The sequence below is a fragment of the Squalius cephalus genome, assembly GCF_949319135.1.
Source record: "Squalius cephalus genome assembly, chromosome: 12".
NCBI classification, from domain to species: domain Eukaryota; kingdom Metazoa; phylum Chordata; class Actinopteri; order Cypriniformes; family Leuciscidae; genus Squalius; species Squalius cephalus.
This window is the reverse complement of record NC_137133.1, coordinates 629,327-655,121: the sequence shown is the minus strand read 5'-3', so window position 1 is coordinate 655,121 and position 25,795 is coordinate 629,327. Positions and strand designations below refer to the sequence as shown.

The window sequence follows — 25,795 nt, the reverse complement described above, 5'->3', positions numbered from 1 at the left end:
TAAACCAAGGGCTGGGCGATATATCACATGACATTGTTTATAGGCACATCTCGTCAGTAAAGCCGGTTCCTTGATTAGAAGTAAATCGCCATCACCTGCTTTCAGATGGAGCGGCATTTACAACACAGAGACGTAGTTAACTGACAAGCTGAGCCATATCGCATTAATTATCACGGATCGCCTGTGATAATTAATGCGATATGGCTCAGCTTGTCAGCTGTCTGCCATATCCAAACCACGTCCACACAATTGACGTCGTGTTACCTTTTTTTTCAACAATGTCTTCGGTCTCGAGTTATGTAGTGATGTCGCCTTCACGGTCGGCATTATTTTCGCTGTCCTCAACTTCAGTTTCGCTCATTTTTTTATCCTTTTTACAACTTTTTCCCCTCTCTCTCAGTCTCCTTCTGTTTACTGTGGTAGCCACGCTGCTCGCTGAGAAGTGGGCGTGTCCTACCGGCATACAGCAGCCGGCAGGCGGCAGATACTGTTGCGCTTAGTTTTTCATGTGATATCGAATAATATGTCCCAAGCATATTATCGAAATCGTTCAGAATATTATCGCGATCCCGTATAGAGATCGAATTATCGCCCAGCCCTAGTCTTTGACCTCATGGCCCAACTCCACGTGAAACAGATTCTATCTACATTATATCTTGACAGTCCTTTATTAACTTGAAATTTTGTACTTTACTTTTTTGTAATAGATACTACCTCAGTTTAGAATAACTATGCTATGGACAATGGAACCCTATGGACAGTGAGTGTCAAGCTGTTCATCCACCAATGTGAACTACTTCTCCACAACGACCACATATTTCACAATATTTGACTTTATTTTATCTTTGTATTGCCAATTATTTATTCATCTGTTTTTCTAGTTTTTAAGGTGCTACTCTGCCCCTTTAAAGAAAAGCACCCTGAACCCAAACTTATTGTGCAGTATTTACTCTCTTCTAGTCTTGTTGGCTGTAATCTCACTAGTCAGATTGTGAAATTGTGTCATCAGCTCTGATCAGATCTGACTGTGTGTGTCTGTAGGTTGTCTGGCTGTATGGTGACAGAGGAAGGCTGTGGTTATGTGTCTTCAGCTCTGAGTTCAAACACATCACACCTGAGAGAGTTGGATCTGAGTAACAATGACCTGCAGGATTCAGGAGTGAAGATTATTTCTGATGGACTGAAAAGCGCAAACTGTCAGCTGCAGATACTGAGGTATTTAAGAACATATGAGAGATTATTTACAGTCTGCCACTCATAATGTCAATGTGTGTTTGTAGATGGTCTGACTGTGTGTGTCTGTAGGTTGTCTGGCTGTATGGTGACAGAGGAAGGCTGTGGTTATGTGTCTTCAGCTCTGAGTTCAAACCCCTCACACCTGAGAGAGCTGGATCTGAGCTACAATCACCCAGGAGAATCAGGAGTCAAGCTGTTCTCTGACAAACTGGAGGATCCAACCTGCGCACTGCAGATATTCAAGTATGTGGGACAATAAGAGGCCGGTTTACACCTGGTATTAAGATCTGTCTCAGGTGATCTGACCACAAGTCGGTTACTCTTATTTGGAAGTAGAGCTATTCCAGCGTTATTGACGTGATATTTACAGTCAAAACTTGAAATATAAATTCTCATAGAAAGTATTAATTACCAATATATTGAATAGGGCTGTCAAGTTGTTAAAACTTTTAATCTGATTATTAACATGATGTGGCAATTAATCAATATAACAATCATATTAATTAATCAAATTAATCGCAGATTAGTCGCACATCAAGTCATTGTGTAAAGCATCAAATAGACATTACAAAAAGTAGCTTCAGAAAGAAATATGATTCAGCATTGAATTTATTACACATACATTTTTGGATGATGAGGTTGAGTAAATGATGACTGAATTTTCATTTTTGGATGAGCTAAACCTTTAATGTTTTGTTTTTTTATAATATGGAAATATGAAAAAAAAAAAATTATGAAATTATACTCTAAATAAGAAACTAAAACTGCCAGTAGGTGGCGGTAAATGTCTTGTTGATTAAGTCATTGAATTTGTCATGTTTCCTAAGCGTGGTGCAGGTAGAAGGCAAGATGAACATCAACAAGGAAAACCTAAACGAGAACCGACAACAGAAGACTGAAACACAGGCAGATAATGTATATACTGGGAGAAAACAAAGAGAACTAATTAGGCTACAGCTGAAAACAATGACTAATCAAATTAGAAACCATGGTGACAAATAAACGAGCTTACTGAGGTAGGGTAATGGTGAAAACAAAGTCCAAATACAATGAACAGTTACAGAATCATTCATTCATTTCATTCAAACGGCTGATTCATTCAGGAATTAACCATCTTTATAATTGGTCAATTGAATCATTGGTTCATCCGATTCATCCAAAGCGTGGGTTCAGAAATGAAACGCCACTGTCACAGTGTCAAGTCACCTTCATTTATATAGTGCTTTTAACAATATAGATTGTTTTAACCCTTAGGGGTCTAAGGTGTTTTAGGGGCCCTTGAGTTGTTTTGACATGCCCTGACATTTGTGCATTTTTTAGTTGCTTATAAACATATTAATGGCAAAGGTGTCATTACACTCTATTCAGCACAAACAGGGCTACCATAATATGTGAGCAACATGTATGTACATGTTTGTATTTTTGAGAGAATAATGTTTGTGCATGGTTATTGAAAAAACAAACAAAAAAATGAAAGTTTCTGAAATAGTCACTTAGAGGGAAATACTAGAAAGAATGCGAGGACAAAAGAAATATATATGTATCTCACTCTTTAATTTATTTAGAATATAGTTAACAATCCAAATATAAATTCAAGTCAAGTCATCTTCATTTATTTAGCGTGTTTAACAATGTAGATTGCTCCAATGCAGCTTTACAGTGATAATAGGAAATTAAAGTAACAGAGATTGTTTTGGCTTTAAAGCAGCTCTAGAATAAAGTTATTGTCCAGCTAAAGTTAGTTTTGATTGATTCATTTCCGTCGCAACGATCATTAGTTATTAACTTAGGGGCCGCTAACACGTGTAGGATTTGAGGGCGAACCAAACACAAATGATTCTTCCAGGTGATTCGTTTAAACATAATTCCACACAGAACTCAACACTCCAGACCCCAAATCACCAATCCAGAACCATAAACTCCAGGCTCCAGCCAGTCTATGCAAAAACCCCAGCTAAGAACTTTATGGTCATGCAAGCTTCAAAGAGATGAGTCCAACTAAAGGAGGAAAGTTGTCAATGTTAGATAGTTTGGAAAAGACTGATTGGTTCAGAGATGGCAAAGCTCAGGGCCCGACCAAGATAACAGCAGAGGTTGCTTGATCCCACGACAGATATACAAAACAGACCTCCTTCTTCTTAAGGACCTCTGAACGACCCCAGGGTTGAAATCTCTTATAACCACAGAGACTGAGACTTTACATATCAAAATACATAAATTCATCCCAAAACAATTCTTGACTGACTTGTAATCAAACATCGTATACTACATAATTTTATATTGTGTCTACAACCTATAATATGTGTCTATTATGATTAGATCACATATAAGTAATGTGATTGTTATAACTATTAAATGTTTGAACGAAAGTGTGTCTTGTTTCCTATCAGTGTGATCGTATGTTCACAATTATGAAGATGGCTTGATTGAAATCTGTGTAAAATGTTTCGTAATCTTACACTAGTAATGATGTATAAACTGTGGCCTCTGTACTCTCTGCTAGAGCTGGAGAGTAAAGAGATCACAGATAACGCATGATTTATGATGAGAAGTGAAGAAAATACCATCTCTCAAATAAAGACAGTGCCTAACTGGTCAGAACTCATCCAGGAGGCTGGACAAACATTTGAGTTTAAAATCTTAGGTCCAGGGGGGAGTTTTAGCTAGAGAAGATTCCAGAATGCATTAGAATGCATCTAGACAGACGAGTAACCATGTAGACGAGCAGACTAAAGAACCCAAATCAAGCTCAGAAGAACATGGGTTAAACAGCTTCATTCAAGCCATCTAACTACTCTCATCTCAATTCTCTTTCTCTAACTTTTCGTTTCCGTATTTTACGCTGACAAAAGGAATCCCCAAAAGGAACGCAAAGACAAGCAAGTAGCCTCCAGACTCTTAGTTGAACTGCTGCATTGATATAGATTTAATAACCCACCTAATAAACGATAGAAGGGTTAAATTAATGATTGATGGTTCGTTCAGGTCATGCCTTATAAGTGCATGTAGAAACTTGGGATTTCATCATCTCACTCTTAAAACTCATTCTTTCCTCACTCTCTTTCTGCAACTCGTATGAATGTGTGTGCGTGTGTTTGTGTTAGATATTAGTTTTATGTGTTAGAATAATCAGTAAAGTCTTGTTTGTATTTTAAAGATAATTGTTCTTGTGTTATGTGCTTACAAATTTAATGTCTTAAACTGCTGATCTAAGTTACCTTGCTAATAAATAGTGTTGCACTATAGTTTGGACATGTATATCCACTGCAGAGCTGCTAGTTATGGCCGGTTCAAATGAACGCATCATAAATTAATAATTCCCTTTGAGCTAAATTGACCTGTCAGACCCCTACACACGACACCATTTTAACAGAAAACTCGTAAGTTCTCTCTACGCAAACTTTAAAAAAGCGAACCTGTGAGAACGCTGATGGCGTGCACATGCATATTACGAGTTCAGTCTATAGGTATGCGCATTTGAATATATGTGCGCAGGCGTGTAGTCCTTCCCTACAAACCAACCCTCAACAAACTACTTGTCTGGCTTTAAAGTTTATAATACAGAATTTTTATCAGAGGTAAAGGGAGTGGGGGGAGGCCTTCACAGGGGAGAGACTAGTTGACACTTCAGGACTGCGTTGTCGTCGCGTCCAGGCGCAGGTCCTTCATCAGATCTGGATACGGCCTGGATCCGGCTGACTACGGTAAACCTCGGGATAAACAGAGGCTAATATTAGCATAGACGACATTCTTCTTTTGATGTAACTAGTACATCAGGATTTATGGGAAGTGTTCCCGGTTCCGGCTGACCTAATCTATGCAGCCTAACATTGAATTATAGAAGTCTATAATGTGTTGAGATGTGTTTTTAGTCTAGCTTTGAACTGACAGAGTGTGTCTGCTTCCCGGACAATGTTAGGAAGATTGTTCCAGAGTTTTGATGCTAAATAGGAAAAGGATCTACCACCAGCAGTGATAAGATGATAAGAGCAAATCATTTGTAACTCTAATGAGAGCAGTCTCAGTACTATGGTACGGTCTAAATCCTGACTGAAAATCCTTGCAGATACCATTTCTTTCTAAAAAGGAACATAGTTGTGAGGATACCGCCTTTTCTAGTATCTTTGACAGGGGATGCGGTGAGTAAGCTAAAGTCCTAAAAAGTCGGCGTGTTCCTTTAAGGGCCTGAGTGTGCTCGTTGTACCACCGCGTTGGACTATTTTCTTTAATCTTCATTAAGCGCAAAGGAGCAACTGTGTCTTAAGTGCTGGAAAAGAGAGAGTTAAAAGTTTCGCAATATCAAGTTCTTCTAAGCTATCCAGGATGCTGAGATGATGAAACTGATCAGGAAGTTTATTAATAAAGCAATCTTTAGTGGCAGAAGTGATAGGTCAACATATTTGTAACATGAAGTTTACACGAGACTAGATAATGATCTGAGATGTCATCGCTCTGCTGCAGAATTTCAACAGCATCAACATCTATTCCATGTGATAATATTAGATCTAGAGTATGATTACGACGAGGAGTAGGTCCTGACACGTGTTGTCTAACACTGTTGTTGTTCAGAATGTTTTTAAATGCCAATCCCAATGGATCTTTTTCATTATATGTATATTAAAATCACCAACAATTAGTACTTTATCTGCAGCCAGAACTAACTCTGATAGAAAGTCAGCAAATTCTTTGATAAAGTCTGTATGGTGCCCTGGTGGCCTGTATACAGTAGCCAGCACAAATCTCAAACGTGATTTATCATTTACACTAGATACTGATACATTAAACACCAAAACTTCAAAAGAATTATATTTAAAACAAGACTTCTCAGTAATTCTGAGGATATTACTATACATTACAGCAACTCCACCCCCTTTGCCTTTCAGACGAGGCTCATGTTTATAACAGTAATCTTGCGGGGTGGACTCATTTAAAGTAATGTATTCGTTTGGTTTTAGCCAGGTTTCTGTCAAACACAGCACATCTAGGTTATAGTCTGTAATCATATTATTAACAGTAAGTGCTTTTGAAGTAAGGGATCTAATATTCAGCAACCCAAGCTTTATCATTTGCTCATCTGTATTATATCTGTTTTTCATTTGTTGAACATCAATTAAATTTTTACCCTTAGATGGGTTTGGGAGTTTTTTGTATGTCCTAGTTCGGGGAACAGACACAGTCTCTATATGATGACTAGAGAGAAGAGCAGTAATTAACTTCTGATTTATTGAACTGTTGTATATAATCAGTATTGCACGACCACTCATGCTATTCTGGACAGAAAAACAGTACTTGTGTGATATTTTGCATTAAATGGACAGCCCTAATATTAAATCATCTGTTTATATTTTTTCTAAACCCCTGAAAATAGAAAAATATCAGTCTATAATGGTGTTTTATATTTTAGATGAGGGAAGTGAAGGGAAAGATGAAGATGAAGGGGAAAAGAATAATAATCAAAAGAGAAGAACGAATGATTATAACTAATACATACATCATCACTTTCAATAAGCGGATACTTCCAGAAAGAATTTGAGTGTTTCTGTGGACTATTAGTACTTTGCACGTGACGTCACAAGTACTGGCTGGTGGGCAAGAACGTCGTTCTCCAGCAACGAAACCCAGTAAACTAATCAAGGATCTTGCCAGGACGTCGCCAGTTTTACTATACAAAAGTTGGTGTTTTGAGGTGTAAACGACATGCCAGATAGTTGTTGTGCGACTGGATGCACTAACCGCAGATGAGATAAGGTTGCTTCAATCGCACAACAACTATCTGGCATGTCGTTTACACCTCAAAACACCAACTTTTGTATAGTAAAACTGGCGACAGTATACAAGTATACACAGTATACACGTCTGTGCAGTGATCATTCCATCACTCCATCAAAGGTAATTTCAACATTTGTTTGAATACAATGGGTGTATGATCATGTAATTAATCGTGTCTTTAAGTTACCCTGTAGTTTCGTCAATCAACACCACCAGCTGGTTCGGCGAGTCAGCTGTTAGTGTTATGAGTCTAAGCTAGGCTAACTGTACGTTCACACCGCCACCGGCGAGAGCGGCAAAATTAATTGAAAATGAATGACTTCCGGGCACTTTGACGCTCTCGCCTGTGAACGCACAGTAACAGCTGTCGTCTTTTGCTAGCAACAACAAAAGTGTGCGATAGGTTGTTTTGAGGTTTGTGATATCTATGGTTTTCAATGAGAACCAGAGATGACCCAACAGTAGAGCTAGATTATTTATGGAGGAATTATTATTGCGCGATTATCTAAAAAAAACCTTGTCTGCTTTATACAATTTACCTACCTTGGAGTTAATCCTAGTCCATAGTTATGCTGCTAGCTCGCTAACAGTCTTGATAGCTACTAGAAAGACCTGGAACTACAGGACTCTACGTTGAAAATACCCGTTTGTTGCTCGCCAGGTATCCGTGGTAGTCACGTGACTGCAAAGTATGAATTAGTACCCAACCTTCTGCAGTGTTTCAATTGTCAAAAGTACGGACACAGATATATGTTTCTGATACAGCTATAATACAATGTTGATAAAAAAATAAATAAAAAGTACGGACACGGGTCCAATAGCTGCAACAACACACACATCTGTTGTAACTGTGGTGCGGAAGGCCATGACAAGGAGAGTTGTGAAATACCATCAAAATGTTGTCATTGCACAGGTGATCATTCAGCTGCATCAAACCTGTGTCCCATGTGGATCAAAGAAAAGGAGACACAGAAGGTCAGATGTACAAAGAGGATCAGTTACCCCGAAGCAAAGACAATGGTGGCTGCTGCCCATATTTTCATTTTGAATAAATATTTAACCTCTACTGTCAAAAAAGTTGTGAAAACCATATATTGCCAGTCGGATATCACCTGAATGCATAGAGATAAACCCCAGACTGTAAACTATAGTAATCTTCTCTCAAGGATTTTCATCTCAATCAGAGTTCAACAACTGAGAATCAAAAGGCAAATAAAAGAACAGAAAGGCAAGCTCTTCACAATCAAAAGAAGAAACTTCAAAGGCAAGACAAATTAAAGATGTGGAAATGAAAGAGAGTGAGCACCATAGTAGAAGCCTATCTCCTAAAGGCAGAATTACTGTTCCTACTCTTCCGAACCGGTAATGGAAAACTTTATCATCCAATAGAAGTGTCGTGGTGTCAGGGCTAATTTTACGAAGTTGTAGCATTTAATTGTATTTATTTGTCCTCTTGTCGTTTGTCTTCAGGAGAAACAATAATCATCAATTTTACTATATTTTTAATACATTTGGCGCCAATAACAAGCAGGCTTCTGGTGGTACTGCCATTATAATAAGATATTATGTGATTCATAGTCATATAATATTAACAGCAATCTACAGGTGACAGGAGTACGACTGACACTAGTAAACCAGTACAGTTCCTCTTCTGTGATCCACATGGGACACTGCACAGGTGATCATTCCACTGCATCAAAACAATGACAACATCCTGATGTTTTCCACCACAGTTACAGCAGACGTGTGTGTTGTTCTTCTATTTACGTTCCTCCTGAATTTGACGCACATGGACCTGGATCACCTTGTCGCTCTGTCGCTCATCTCCCTTTATTCTCATGGGAGATTTGAATTGCCACAACTTTCTGTGGGGCCGTAATCATTGCAATACAAAAGGAAAGATGACTGAAGATTTTATAGATAACCATACCTTTCATCTTTTAAATAATGGATCAGATACTCATTTACATCCGGGACATGGAACATACTCTGCAATGGACTTGACAGTTTGTCAGCCTGAACTTTTTTTTAGACCTATCATGGAAAGTTTATCATGATCTTTTGAAAGTGACCATTTCCCAATCATTGTAACCATTAAAGGAAGAGAGGAAGAAACAAAAGTACAAAGATGGCTAATTAAAAAGCAGTATCAGTTTCAAACTCTTTGTTATGAGAGATTTGCACGCTTTCCGAAGGACAGCCCAGGTGCTGTGCAGAATTACACAGGAATGAAGTTTCGGTTGAAGTCCACAGTAATCGATTGTCGAGTTCACGCGCGTGATCATAGGTAACTAAACCTATGCGTGTGAACTCGACAATCGATTACTATCGACTTCAACCGAAACAGGATGTAAATACAGGTATGTGCGCTGGCTGAAATAACATAATTTTTATCCATATCTTTCACATCTACTGCAGTCAGATTCACTCGTGTTCACTCTGAAGGAATCACTCACATTTTCTGTGCACTTGTAATGACACATCAAGGATGTTAAGAGGCTAAAAGCAGGTTTAGTACTTGCCCCATTGAAGTCAACAGGGTGCAAATTTTAAAAATAGAATAACTCGGTGTAGGCAACACCGATTTTTGTCGTTGTTCTCTGTACTGACAGCACTCCAAATGTACAAAAAAATGAGCTCAATGTTTAAATTGACCGGAGTTCTCCTTTAATGTTTCTGCTGTTGTTGCATTTATTGAAAACGTAACAACTGATTTTGTAATACATTAAGTAAATGAAATGTGTCTGCAAGTTTTGCAAGGGTTGTTTAGGATTGTGAATGTTAAAATAGGAGAAAAACTGCTTTAAGATATTCTGCCGCTGTTATCTGGATGGGTAATCCAGCTCACTGTATTATGTAATAATAATGGCCCATTTTTATTTAAATATATATTTACGTCATATGACAGGATTATTTATTATGTCTTATAGGCTATATGATTAATACTATAAATTATAAATTCACAATAACATTAATTAGGCTATAATCCAGGGGCGGAGCCAGACGATGTAAGATTTTTTTCCCATTTACGTCAGCTAAATGCACTATTTTTCAGGCTGTTTTAGATAATAGAATGCCTAAAAATCTATACACTATCTGGGAAAATGATGATAGTTACTCAGTAAAAAAATAAATAAGTCACCCAGTAGAGCCTACAACCTATTTTGTATTTAATTGTTCTCCAGCTGTAGCGAATCCAAAACACCAAAAATGTTAATGACTTATTTTCACCCCTGGCAACTAAAAAGAGGCAACCATTATCTGACTATTTTTAAGTTAGCCTACATGGGTAAAATTGGAATTTGGTGTAAACATCATAACATCATATCATTACATTGTCCGCGGTTCGTCTGACGCTGCTTCTGAATCTCTCTCCGGCCGGTGAGGTTTACTGTTAGTGTTCCGTATAAAAAACTTTATGTCCATATTAACTTCAGCCAGTTATCCAGTAAGCTCGCTACGACGCCGGTGAAACATACAACAGCCCGCCAGCCCCTGATGACAACGACGAAGAAGAAGATTTATATTCTTCTTCGTTAGTTTTTATTGGCAGTTGGCAAACAAGCTGAGCGATGCGCGATGCATTACCGTCCGCCACTACGGTAATAGAGCTTGTGTTTCATTTTTTGCCGCTCCAGTCAGAAAGACTGAGAGGAAATGAAACAAAGTTGAAGTTATTTAAAAAAACCTAAAAGATTCGGGGCTTTTGACAAAACATTCGGGGCTTAAGCCCAATTAGCCACCCCCCCACTCCACCCCTGCTATAATCTATTAATTAATCTGACTAATGTCTAAAAGTGTAATAATTATCTGTCTGCCAAGCTCTGATAATGTGTGAAATATTATACTAATATATTATCCAAATAATAGCCTATAAAAAACCAACAGGCCTTCAGCTTTAGGAGCAGATGATGCACACACACACACACACACACACACACACACACACACACACACACACACACACACACACACATACGTCTGGTTTACTATCTTTGTGGGGACTCTCCATAGACGTAATGGTTTTTATACTGTACAAACTGTATATTCTGTCCCCTTACACTAACCCTACCCCTAAACCTGCCCATCACAGGAAACATTCTGCATTTTTACATTTCCAAAAAAACTCATTCTGTGTGATTTATAAGCTTGTTTACCCATGGGGACCTCTATTTAGGTCCCCACTGTGACACGAGTCCCCGTGAGTCTGTGTGCATTCAGGTTAAAGTCCCCACCGGGATAGAAAAACATGAACACACACACACACACACACACACACACACACACACACACACACACACACACACACACACACACACACACACACACACACACACACACACTTGTCCTCAAAGGGAGGATGATGCACACACACACACACACACTCTTGCTTTCAAAGGGAGGGTGATGCACACACACACACACACACACTCTTGTGTTCAAAGGGCGGATGATGCACACACACACACACACACACGCACGCACGCATGCACGCACGCACGCACGCACGCACGCACGCACGCACACACACACACACACACACACACACACACACACACACACACACACACTCTCAGTATTCTCTACACTTCAGAATCCTGATGTGTTTATTCAACTGTGAGTCTAATGTAAAATACTGGACTAATCCGACAAACCCTTATTGATTTGATACGAGACGCTTCATTTTACCTGTAAATATACGAGACGTGCGTGTGTGTGTGTGTGTGTGTGTGTGTGTGTGTGTGTGTGTGTGTGTGTGTGTGTGTGTGTGTGTGTGTGTGTGTGTTTCCTTTAGAAAATGAACATGAATCATGTTTGTGTTTTATAGTGTGGATCATTGTGGAGAGTTCAGAATTACAGCAGGACCACACAAATGTAGGTCTACACACACAATCATTTAGTGATTTATTGTTGATTTGTGTCATTTAGTGAAATGTTTCTCTTCTTGTGTTCAGATGCCTGTGATCTCACACTGGATCCAAACACAGCACACACTCGACTCATTCTGTCTGAGGAGAACAGGACAGTGACGCGTGTGTCTAAGGATCAGCCGTATCCTGATCATCCAGAGAGATTTGATGAGTATAAACAGGTTGTGTGTGGAGAGAGTCTGACTGGACGCTGTTACTGGGAGGCTGAATGGAGCGGATATTATGCTGGTATATCAGTGACATATAAAGGAATCAGCAGGAAAGGATGGAGTAAAGACTGTGAGTTTGGATACAATGATAAATCCTGGAGTCTGATCTGCTCTTATAACGGATTATCTGTCCGTCACAATAATAAAGACACTGATATTCCTGTCATCTCTTCATCCTGTAAGAGAGCAGGAGTGTATGTGGACGTGCCGGCCGGCACTCTGTCCTTCTATAGTGTCTCTGACACACACACACTCACACACTTACACACATTCAACACCACATTCACTGAACCCCTCTATGCTGGATTTAGACTTCATGATAATTATTCCTCAGTGTCTCTGTGTCAGTAAACAACACACACACACACACACACACACACACACACACACACACACACACACACACACACACTTGTAAATCCTCTTTCTAACGTCCACATGCACACAGAATCATCAAATCTCACATAATTACAGTTTCATTCATTTATTTTTCATTAATATTTTTCAACTCATGCTGTAAAATAATTGTTGATGCATCTGCAGTTTTATTAATACATTTATGTTCTTCATATTTTCTGGCCTTGGTTTTTATATCATTTGCAACAATTATGGGATAAATATAATAAGATGTTTTAAGTTTATGTCTGCATTTTATTCATAAGTTAGTATATACGTGTTGGACTGACTTCTGCATCTTCTTTCATGCGCGTGTCCGGCTGGATCTGAGCAGAACTGGCCCGCGTGTGCTCTGCTGTCTTCTTACACAGAACATTAAATGTTTGCCTGAATAGTCTGATTGCGAGAGATGCGATAAAAGCATATCGCAGTCTGGATGCTTACAATTAATTTCTTAGCAGAAAGGTTGGGAACATTTGTTCGTACAATGTGGATGACATCTGTCTTGTGTTAGTGCAGATGAAGCGAGTCGAACAGCGTCAAACACGTACTTATGGTTTGTCCGGGGAGGGTATTATATGAGTGGGCATTTCACTTGCGTTGCTGGGTCAGTCTGTATATATATGCATATTCATATTTATTTGTACAGCGATATTCAAAATACATATCGTGTCAGAGCAGCTTTGTAGAACATGCATGTATATTATTACAATGCTAAATGTTCGCTAGTAAACTAGTAAACTCATCCCATAGGCTATCCTCCCCATTACTGCATCCTTCCCTAAACCTTATACTTCTGTTGGTCAAATCTGTTTTCCTGAGTCGAAAGCTAAAAGCTATTTATTACATAATTTTTATTTCTCTTTCCCTTTCTTTTGTGCTGTTGTCTCCTTTATTGTTGTTGTGGTTGGTATTATATTATGTATGCTTATTCTTTTGTATGTTCCCATTCTCTGCAGTAAAATAAAGATCATGTTGGACATTATCATCACATGCATAATCCATCCATCATCCCCTATATTAGGATAATAAAAGCCCTGATTCATTGATCAGCTTTAACTCATGTCTTCATGTATGTGTGCAATACTGGCCTCATATGAGATGATAAATTCATCAGAAGTGCTTCTGTAAACTATGAAACTGTGAGGAAAAGTAATGCAGGTACTGTAACACAGAGTTATAATAACAGCTCATTTCTTCCACACAAACAGCAGCAGCACAGGCTGTGAGGTCTGTCGTGCACTTTCATCTGGAACCTGGACATTTCAAAACAGTTTATTTCTATGCTCCGGAAAGCACGCGTTAATATTTTTTCAGAAGTGGCTTTAACACGAAACAGGAAACTCATGAATATGTAAGCCCCGCCCACAGAACCGCGGTAAACGTGACGCATTGTTGTGTCGGGCTCTGATTGGCTATTGAGCGACATGAAGGCTTATGATTGGCTTAGCGGTACATTTGAAAACATTTCGTTGTTGCCAAAATGCAGTTAGCAGAGCGGTGCTAGTTAACGGAGTTATTAGCGATTGATATCTTTATTAATATGTTTTAAATGAGTCTCGTTTAGCTGTAAACATCTCCCCTCGAACTTTCTGTGTTCAACAAGAAGAAACGATGGACATTAATTCTTATTTCCAGTAAGTAGCGTCATGATAATGATTCAGGTTCCCTTCAGTTCGTTTGTTGTTGTTTTTTTCTCCGTTTGATTTCTTCCAGTATCATCACGATGTTTGCTCTGTATGACACATCTGTGTGTCTCCCTCTCTGTGCTTGGCGTGTTTCTAACACATTTTGCACTCGTGCTAAGCTAAGAGCTAGTTAAGCTAACTAACGTTAATGACAGCCTTGAATCCGTGGCTGCTTCTCATAGTGTTCAACTGTTTACTGTGACGATTAATAACACGAGAGAATATTAATAACACGAAAGAATATTAATAACACGAGAAAATATTATTAACACGAGAGAAGATTAATAACACGAGAGAATATTAATTACACGAGAAAATATTATTAACACGAGAGAAGATTAATAACACGAGAGAATATTAAGTACACGAGAAAATATTAATAACACGAGAGAAGATTAATAACACGAGAGAATATTAATTACACGAGAGAAATGCAGTAGGCCAGCTCTGGCTTTGTGAAACGTCCTCATCTTGTGTGATTGTCACTAATGTTTATCAGTTGATGTTCACTGATCTTCATCTTCATCATCATTGGTGTGATTGTCATTTGTCACTTTGTCATTTTATGAAAAAAGGTTGAACAAATTGCAACAGAAGCAAACTCACCTGATTCTGTATCCTCCATATGTCCTGAGTAAGGGGAAATAAAGCCCAGAAGAATCCCATTAGGGGAAAGTTTAGAAAAATACCCAAATATATCCTATTCATACGCCTGTTCATTCTTCTTCTCACATGAATAGGGTAAAGATTTCTAAACTCTCCCCTAATGGGATTCTTCTGGGCTTTTCCCCCTTACTCAGGACATACTGAGGATACAAAATCAGGTGAGTTTGCTTCTGTTGCAATTTGTTCAAGGTTGACCCCCATTTTGGCTTAAAATGACTGGACTATAATGTTTATCAGTTGATGTTCACTGATCTTCATCATCATCATCATCGGTGTGATTGTCACTAATGTGTGTGTGTTGATGTTCACTGATCTTCATCTTCATCATCATCGGTGTGATTGTCAGTAATGTGTGTGTGTTGATGTTCACTGATCTTCATCTTCATCATCATCGGTGTGATTGTCACTAATGTGTGTGTGTTGGTGTTCACTGATCTTCATCTTCATCATCATCGGTGTGATTGTCACTAGTGTGTGTGTTGATGTTCACTGATCTTCATCTTCATCATCATCGGTGTGATTGTCACTAATGTGTGTTGATGTTCACTGATCTTCATCTTCATCTTCTTCAGGGCCTTTGAGCTGAGCGTGCGCAGTTATGCTGGCGATGACCCGTTAGACCCCTGGGATAAGTAAGAACATCTCTAATGTCTTCATTATAGTAATGATGAGATGATCTGTGCGTCACTCACGGCTGGTTCGGCAGGTTCGTGCAGTTCCTGGAGAGCAAGCTGTCGCTGGAGGAGAGGAAGGGTCTGTCTGTGGTGCTGGAGCGCATCGTTCACACCTTCCTGCAGGACGAGCGGTACCACAACGACCCGCGCTACGTCACACACTGCGTCAGATGTGTAGGTCCAGCTTGCTCTCTCGGTCAGACTCCGGGTCAGACCTGTGAGATGAACACACTCCTCTCTCTGTGCAGGCCGGCTTACACAGCGACCCGATGGAGGTGTACAGCTATCTCCTCGGCCGCGGCGTGGGCACACAGACGGCGGCGCTGTACCTGGACTGGGCGCGTCAGTGTGAGGAGCAAGGTCAGCTGACCCAGGCGGAGCAGGTGTACCAGAGAGCGCTGGAGAACAGGGCCGAGCCGCAGGACAGTGTGTTGCAGCAGTTCAGGTGAGGGACACTCATATTACAGTATTATACAGGTGAGGGACACTCATATTACAGTATTATACAGGTGAGGGACACTCATATTACAGTATTATACAGGTGAGGGACACTCATATTACAGTATTATACAGGTGAGGGACACTCATATTACAGTATTATACAGGTGAGGGACACTCATATTACAGTATTATACAGGTGAGAGACACTCATATTACAGTATTATACAGGTGAGGGACACTCATATTACAGTATTATACAGGTGAGGGACACTCATATTACAGTATTATACAGGTGAGGGACACTCATATTACAGTATTATACAGGTGAGGGACACTCATATTACAGTATTATACAGGTGAGGGACACTCATATTACAGTATTATACAGGTGAGGGACACTCATATTACAGTATTATACAGGTGAGGGACACTCATATTACAGTATTATACAGGTGAGAGACACTCATATTACAGTATTATACAGGTCATATTACAGTATTATACAGGTGAGAGACACTCATATTACAGTATTATACAGGTGAGAGACACTCATATTACAGTATTATACAGGTGAGAGACACTCATATTACAGTATTATACAGGTGAGGGACACTCATATTACAGTATTATACAGGTGAGGGACACTCATATTACAGTATTATACAGGTGAGGGACACTCATATTACAGTATTATACAGGTGAGGGACACTCATATTACAGTATTATACAGGTGAGGGACACTCATATTACAGTATTATACAGGTGAGGGACACTCATATTACAGTATTATACAGGTGAGGGACACTCATATTACAGTATTATACAGGTGAGAGACACTCATATTACAGTATTATACAGGTGAGGGACACTCATATTACAGTATTATACAGGTGAGGGACACTCATATTACAGTATTATACAGGTGAGGGACACTCATATTACAGTATTATACAGGTGAGGGACACTCATATTACAGTATTATACAGGTGAGGGACACTCATATTACAGTATTATACAGGTGAGGGACACTCATATTACAGTATTATACAGGTGAGAGACACTCATATTACAGTATTATACAGGTGAGGGACACTCATATTACAGTATTATACAGGTGAGAGACACTCATATTACAGTATTATACAGGTGAGGGACACTCATATTACAGTATTATACAGGTGAGAGACACTCATATTACAGTATTATACAGGTGAGAGACACTCATATTACAGTATTATACAGGTGAGAGACACTCATATTACAGTATTATACAGGTGAGGGACACTCATATTACAGTATTATACAGGTGAGGGACACTCATATTACAGTATTATATACAGGTGAGGGACACTCATATTACAGTATTATACAGGTGAGGGACACTCATATTACAGTATTATACAGGTGAGGGACACTCATATTACAGTATTATATACAGGTGAGGGACACTCATATTACAGTATTATACAGGTGAGGGACACTCATATTACAGTATTATACAGGTGAGGGACACTCATATTACAGTATTATACAGGTGAGAGACACTCATATTACAGTATTATACAGGTGAGGGACACTCATATTACAGTATTATATACAGGTGAGGGACACTCATATTACAGTATTATACAGGTGAGGGACACTCATATTACAGTATTATACAGGTGCGAGACACTCATATTACAGTATTATACAGGTGAGAGACACTCATATTACAGTATTATATACAGGTGAGGGACACTCATATTACAGTATTATACAGGTCATATTACAGTATTATATACAGGTGAGGGACACTCATATTACAGTATTATACAGGTGAGAGACACTCATATTACAGTATTATATACAGGTGAGGGACACTCATATTACAGTATTATACAGGTCATATTACAGTATTATATACAGGTGAGGGACACTCATATTACAGTATTATACAGGTGAGGGACACTCATATTACAGTATTATATACAGGTGAGGGACACTCATATTACAGTATTATACAGGTGAGGGACACTCATATTACAGTATTATACAGGTGCGAGACACTCATATTACAGTATTATACAGGTGAGAGACACTCATATTACAGTATTATATACAGGTGAGGGACACTCATATTACAGTATTATACAGGTCATATTACAGTATTATATACAGGTGAGGGACACTCATATTACAGTATTATACAGGTGAGAGACACTCATATTACAGTATTATACAGGTGAGGGACACTCATATTACAGTATTATACAGGTGCGAGACACTCATATTACAGTATTATACAGGTGAGGGACACTCATATTACAGTATTATATACAGGTGAGGGACACTCATATTACAGTATTATATACAGGTGAGGGACACTCATATTACAGTATTATACAGGTGAGGGACACTCATATTACAGTATTATACAGGTGCGAGACACTCATATTACAGTATTATACAGGTGAGGGACACTCATATTACAGTATTATATACAGGTGAGGGACACTCATATTACAGTATTATACAGGTGAGGGACACTCATATTACAGTATTATACAGGTGCGAGACACTCATATTACAGTATTATACAGGTGAGAGACACTCATATTACAGTATTATACAGGTGAGAGACACTCATATTACAGTATTATACAGGTGCGAGACACTCATATTACAGTATTATACAGGTGAGAGACACTCATATTACAGTATTATACAGGTGAGGGACACTCATATTACAGTATTATACAGGTGCGAGACACTCACACTCTATCTGACACTTCTGACTTCCTGTTTCGAATGCGCATGCGTCGCGTCTGAACACGTTGTTGTCTTTGGAGCTCCATCGATTGATTTATAATTCTTGATTTCTCTTTAAACTCACTTACAACGAACATTTTCTACTTTTCCTCACCTCATAGTTACAACGCGGACTGTTGAGCAGACGCGTCTCAAGCCTAGTGATCCAACGCTGGATACTCTTATAGGTTACGTCCGTGGATCACTGCTGAACGCGTCTTCTCCGCATTCATTTACAAACAAACATTTTTTCGCCTATCGTGCGTCTACTCTACACCCGTACCACTAAAAAGACGGATTATATCCAAGACTTAAGCCATAAATTAGTATTAATATTGATAGCATCACTGGTAGCGTCGTTGCTAACTTAACGTACTGTCCATCTGTTAAAATGGCGAATATATCAGATGTAAGTAGTCTACCTTTTGGTGCAGGTGAAGACACATTTGAGCTGCACGCGGTGCAGTCCGAGCTGGAAGCTGTTGAGAAACAGATCCACGACCTTTTAGTGAGACAAGCCGAGCTGATAGACCGGCGTTTGGCTCTTGAAACATCACGCGCCGATGCACACAAATCAGTGATTAACGTTACTAACCTGCTGACTCCGACCTCGTCTACTCCGTGCGTTACTCAGCATCGGTCCCGCGCCGAGGTCGCGATCAGCCATGGTCTCGTTCACTCCGGCTCCAACATGCCACCACGAAGCCTGAATGGTTCCGCAGCGGAAGACGCGAGTCAGGTCTAGACCAAGAAAACTGTCTCCGACCCTCCCGGTTTTCGAGATATCCACACAAAACCGCTTCTCCCCTCTTCGCGAAACAGAACGCGATGCTGTGATCATCGGCGATTCCATCGTTCGACATGTACACGCTACGTTAAATAAAAATAAGGTGCATAGTCACTGCTTTCCTGGTGCTCGTGTTTCTGAAATCGCCGCTCGCGTTCCCGAGATCCTGAACGAGCGCGTCGGAACTGTTGTCTTGCACGCAGGAGTGAACGACATCAGGCTGCGCCAGACGGAAGTTCTGAAGAAAGACTTCAGGAATCTGATCGATACGGTACGCAGCACATCGCCTGATATAACGATCATTGTGTCAGGACCGCTTCCCACGTACCGACTAGGTCATGAAAAGTTTAGTAGATTATTCGCGCTAAATGAATGGTTAATGTCATGGTGCAGTGAGCAGAAACTGCTCTTTGTAAATAATTGGAATCTGTTTTGGGAGCGTCCTAGGCTTTACCGTGCTGATGGCTTACACCCAAGCAGATTCGGATCGGATCTTCTGTCAGATAACATCTCCAAAATGTTAAATACCTTTTGACTAGTAACCAAAAGTCCAAATCATAGTCTCTGCTGCACCAATTTAACTGATATAAATAGTGTTGAACATTGCATAGAAACTGTGTCTATTCCTCGTTTAGTGAGATCAAATAATAAATCTACTGCAGGATCTAGAAAAAATCTAATTGTTATTAAACCAGAGAATGTTGCTATTAGTAATCAAAAACAATTTCTAAAGCTAGGTCTTCTAAACATTAGATCACTCACACCTAAGGCAGTTATTGTAAATGAAATAGTCACAGATAATAGCTTCGATGTACTTTGCCTTACTGAAACCTGGCTTAAACCAAATGATTATTTCGGTCTAAATGAGTCTACTCCATCAGGATACTCCTATAAGCACGAACCCCGTCTGATTGGTCGTGGCGGCGGTGGTGCAACAATCTATAGAGATATTCTCAATGTTACTCAGAAAACGGGCTATAAGTTTATTTCGTTTGAAGTACTTGTACTAAATGTTACGCTCTTAGATGTTAGAAAAACATCCCTATTATCTCTAGCCTTGGCTACCGTATATAGACCGCCTGGGCCTTACGCTGATTTCCTAAAAGAGTTTGCAGATTTTCTCTCAAACCTATTAGTTAATTTCGATAAAGCATTAATTGTTGGAGACTTTAATATCCACATAGATAATTCAAATGATGCGCTAGGGGCTGCGTTTACAGATTTATTAAACTCCTTTGGGGTCAAGCAAAACGTTACCGCACCAACTCATCGTTTTAATCATACACTCGATTTAATTATATCACATGGAACCGATCCAACCGATATAGATATCATTCCACAAAGTGACGATGTCACTGACCATTACATGGTAACTTGCATATTACGTACTCCTGTAATATATCATGCTGCGCCGCGTTATCGATTAGGTAGAACAATCCTTCCATCCACCATAGATAATTTTTCAAATAGCTTATCGGATCTGTCTCAGCTGCTGCCTGAACCCAAACAAACAGATGAACTTGAGGAATTAACTAGCATTATGAGCACCATTCTCTCTGGAAAATTGGATATTGTTGCACCCATTAGACTAAAAAAGGTCAGAGAGAAAAGTAAAGCACCATGGTACAACAATACTACGCATGTTCTAAAGAGAGAAACCCGTAATTTAGAGCGTAAATGGAAAAAAACTAACTTAGAGGTCTTTAGAATCGCGTGGAAAGACAGTATGTCACGTTATAAAAAGGCCCTAAAAGTAGCCAGGGCTGAGCATCTCCGCAAACTAATAGAAAACAACCATAACAATCCTAGGTTCTTATTTAACACCGTGGCTAGACTAACAAATAAACAGATGTCTCCTGAACAAAATATTCCGTTAGAGTTTAGTAGTAATGATTTCATGAAGTTCTTCACTGAGAAAATAGAAAACATCAGAACCACAATTGTAAACGTTCAATCCTCAATCGCGTCTTATAACTCAGCCTCAACTATCACCCCGCAAGAACAATTACAGTGCTTTACAACTATAGAACAAAAAGAGTTAAATAAACTTATCACTTCCTCTAAAACAACAACATGTTTACTAGATCCTATACCAACTAAACTATTGAAAGAAGTGTTACCTGTAGTGGAAGAGTCTCTCCTCAATATTATTAACTCGTCTTTATCTTTAGGTTATGTTCCAAGAACATTTAAACTGGCAGTTATAAAACCTCTCATTAAGAAACCACAATTAGATCCACATAATCTAGCAAATTATAGACCCATTTCAAATCTACCTTTTATGTCTAAAATACTAGAAAAAGTTGTGTCCGCTCAACTGGGCTCCTTCTTGCAAGAAAATGACACCTATGAAAAGTTTCAGTCTGGGTTCAGGCCGCATCATAGCACTGAAACTGCGCTCGTTAAAATCACAAATGATTTACTTTTAGCTTCTGACCAAGGCTATATCTCAATACTAGTTTTACTTGATCTTAGTGCTGCGTTCGATACTATAGATCATACAATACTCTTAGATCGACTACAAAATTATACTGGTGTTCAAGGACAAGCATTAAGCTGGTTTAGATCGTATTTATCTGACCGATACCATTTTGTCTATTTAAATGGAGAAAAATCGATCATAACTCCAGTAAACTATGGAGTGCCGCAAGGATCTGTGTTAGGCCCTCTATTATTCTCAATATATATGCTGCCACTTGGAAATATTATAAGGAAACATGGAATTAGTTTCCATTGTTATGCTGATGACACTCAAATCTATATTTCATCACGGCCAGATGAAAACGCTAAATTATCCAAATTGACAGAGTGTGTTAAAGATATAAAAGATTGGATGACGCGCAATTTTCTTTTATTAAATCCAGACAAGACAGAGGTAATACTTATCGGTTCAAAAAACCACCCACAAAACCTCTCACAATACAACTTTAACATAGTAGGATGTCCTGTTACTTCATCCTCTACAGTAAAAGACCTGGGTGTTATACTTGACTGCAACCTGTCTTTTGAAAATCATATTTCATATGTTACAAAAACAGCCTTTTTCCACCTTAGAAACATTGCTAAGCTACGTAATATGCTATCAGTTTCTGACGCAGAAAAGTTAGTTCATGCATTCATGACCTCGAGACTAGATTACTGTAATGCTTTATTAGCTGGTTGTCCTGCATCCTCAATAAACAAGCTACAGTTAGTCCAAAATGCCGCCGCTAGAGTTCTAACTAGATCAAGAAAATATGATCATATAACACCAATTTTATCATCACTACATTGGTTACCTATAAAGTCCCGTATTAATTACAAGGTATTGCTACTGACTTATAAAGCCCTAAACGGCTTAGCTCCAGTCTATTTAACGGATCTTCTATCGCCCTATAATCCATCGCGCTCTTTAAGATCACTAAATTCGAGGCTTTTGGTCATACCTAGGATATCCAGATCCACCAAAGGAGGGAGAGCATTTTCACATTTAGCTCCAAAACTCTGGAATAGTCTTCCGGATACTGTTCGTTGCTCAGACTCGCTCTCCCAGTTTAAAACTAGATTAAAGACGCATCTCTTCAGCCAGGCATTCATATAATACTTTTAATCTTCCAGTTAAATCCGGCCTCTAGTTCATAAACGCCAGAGGAGAACTGGCCCCCGACTGAGCCCGGGTTCTCCCAAGGTTTTTTTTTCTCCATTAGGTCCTGATGGAGTTTTTCGGTTCCTTGCCACTGTTGCCTTTGGCTTGCTCAGTTGGGGATATTTGGATATTTAATTTAACTAATCAATCAACGATACTATTGATCAGCATTACCAAACATGGACGTTCCATTAGAAACAAACATTGATGTATTGTTTTAATTTATTACTGTGAAGCTGCTTTGATACAACCTATGTTGTGAAAAGCGCTATATAAATAAACTTGACTTGACTTGACTTGACTCATATTACAGTATTATACAGGTGAGAGACACTCATATTACAGTATTATACAGGTGAGAGACACTCATATTACAGTATTATACAGGTGAGAGACACTCATATTACAGTATTATACAGGTGAGGGACACTCATATTACAGTATTATATACAGGTGAGGGACACTCATATTACAGTATTATACAGGTGAGAGACACTCATATTACAGTATTATACAGGTGAGAGACACTCATATTACAGTATTATACAGGTGAGAGACACTCATATTACAGTATTATACAGGTGAGGGACACTCATATTACAGTATTATACAGGTGAGAGACACTCATATTACAGTATTATACAGGTGAGGGACACTCATATTACAGTATTATACAGGTGAGGGACACTCATATTACAGTATTATATACAGGTGAGGGACACTCATATTACAGTATTATACAGGTGAGAGACACTCATATTACAGTATTATACAGGTGAGAGACACTCATATTACAGTATTATACAGGTGAGAGACACTCATATTACAGTATTATACAGGTGAGAGACACTCATTACAGTATTATACAGGTCATATTACAGTATTATACAGGTCATATTACAGTATTATACAGGTGAGAGACACTCATATTACAGTATTATACAGGTGAGAGACACTCATATTACAGTATTATACAGGTCATATTACAGTTTTATACAGGTGAGAGACACTCATATTACAGTATTATACAGGTGAGGGACACTCATATTACAGTATTATACAGGTGAGAGACACTCATTACAGTATTATACAGGTCATATTACAGTATTATACAGGTCATATTACAGTATTATACAGGTGAGAGACACTCATATTACAGTATTATACAGGTGAGAGACACTCATCACAGTATTATACAGGTCATATTACAGTGTTATACAGGTCATATTACAGTATTATACAGGTGAGAGACACTCATATTACAGTATTATACAGGTGAGAGACTCATATTACAGTATTATACAGGTCATATTACAGTATTATACAGGTCATATTACAGTATTATACAGGTGAGAGACACTCATATTACAGTATTATACAGGTGAGAGACACTCATATTACAGTATTATACAGGTCATATTACAGTATTATACAAGTGAGAGACACTCATATTACAGTATTATACAGGTGAGGGACACTCATATTACAGTATTATACAGGTGAGGGACACTCATATTACAGTATTATACAGGTGAGGGACACTCATATTACAGTATTATATACAGGTGAGAGACACTCATACTACAGTATTATACAGGTGAGAGACACTCATATTACAGTATTATACAGGTGAGAGACACTCATATTACAGTATTATACAGGTGAGAGACACTCATATTACAGTATTATACAGGTGAGGGACACTCATATTACAGTATTATACAGGTGAGGGACACTCATATTACAGTATTATATACAGGTGAGAGACACTCATATTAAAGTATTATACAGGTGAGGGACACTCATATTACAGTATTATATACAGGTGAGGGACACTCATATTACAGTATTATACAGGTGAGAGACACTCATATTACAGTATTATACAGGTGAGGGACACTCATATTACAGTATTATACAGGTGAGGGACACTCATATTACAGTATTATATACAGGTGAGGGACACTCATATTACAGTATTATATACAGGTGAGAGACACTCATATTACAGTATTATACAGGTGAGGGACACTCATATTACAGTATTATACAGGTGAGAGACACTCATATTACAGTATTATACAGGTGAGGGACACTCATATTACAGTATTATACAGGTGAGAGACACTAATTACAGTATTATACAGGTCATATTACAGTATTATACAGGTGAGAGACACTCATATTACAGTATTATACAGGTGAGAGACACTCATATTACAGTATTATACAGGTGAGGGACACTCATATTACAGTATTATACAGGTGAGGGACACTCATATTACAGTATTATACAGGTGAGAGACACTCATATTACAGTATTATACAGGTGAGAGACACTCATATTACAGTATTATACAGGTGAGGGACACTCATATTACAGTATTATACAGGTGAGGGACACTCATATTACAGTATTATACAGGTCATATTACAGTATTATATACAGGTGAGAGACACTCATATTACAGTATTATACAGGTGAGGGACACTCATATTACAGTATTATACAGGTGAGGGACACACATATTACAGTATTATACAGGTGAGGGACACTCATATTACAGTATTATACAGGTGAGG

The 25,795-nt window shown here is 38.7% G+C and overlaps 2 protein-coding genes across 3 annotated transcripts in view; both read left to right on the top strand.

The window, feature by feature from the left end:
• Window positions 1–13,592, top strand: part of LOC307168019 (NLR family CARD domain-containing protein 3-like) — a gene marked incomplete at its 3' end in the record, with an annotated part of 34,640 nt that extends 21,048 nt beyond the window's left edge. Inside the window, exons 5-8 of one of the 2 annotated variants that reach the window (XM_079887502.1) lie at window positions 1,042–1,215; window positions 1,306–1,479; window positions 11,834–11,880; window positions 11,961–13,592. In XM_079887502.1, the coding sequence (XP_079743628.1) occupies window positions 1,042–1,215; window positions 1,306–1,479; window positions 11,834–11,880; window positions 11,961–12,496 (931 nt within the window). Of the gene's footprint in view, window positions 1–1,041; window positions 1,216–1,305; window positions 2,690–11,833; window positions 11,881–11,960 lie in introns of those variants that run through there. The other variant, XM_079887503.1, reaches the window with a different exon arrangement.
• A 408-nt stretch (window positions 13,593–14,000) lies between these two features.
• bub1 (BUB1 mitotic checkpoint serine/threonine kinase) overlaps window positions 14,001–25,795 on the top strand; it is a gene marked incomplete at its 3' end in the record, with an annotated part of 54,554 nt that continues 42,759 nt past the window's right edge. The window contains exons 1-4 of the mRNA XM_079888729.1: window positions 14,001–14,178; window positions 15,468–15,527; window positions 15,602–15,743; window positions 15,818–16,014. Coding sequence (XP_079744855.1) covers window positions 14,156–14,178; window positions 15,468–15,527; window positions 15,602–15,743; window positions 15,818–16,014 — 422 coding nt within the window. The 5' untranslated portion in view covers window positions 14,001–14,155. The remainder of the gene's footprint in view (window positions 14,179–15,467; window positions 15,528–15,601; window positions 15,744–15,817; window positions 16,015–25,795) is intronic.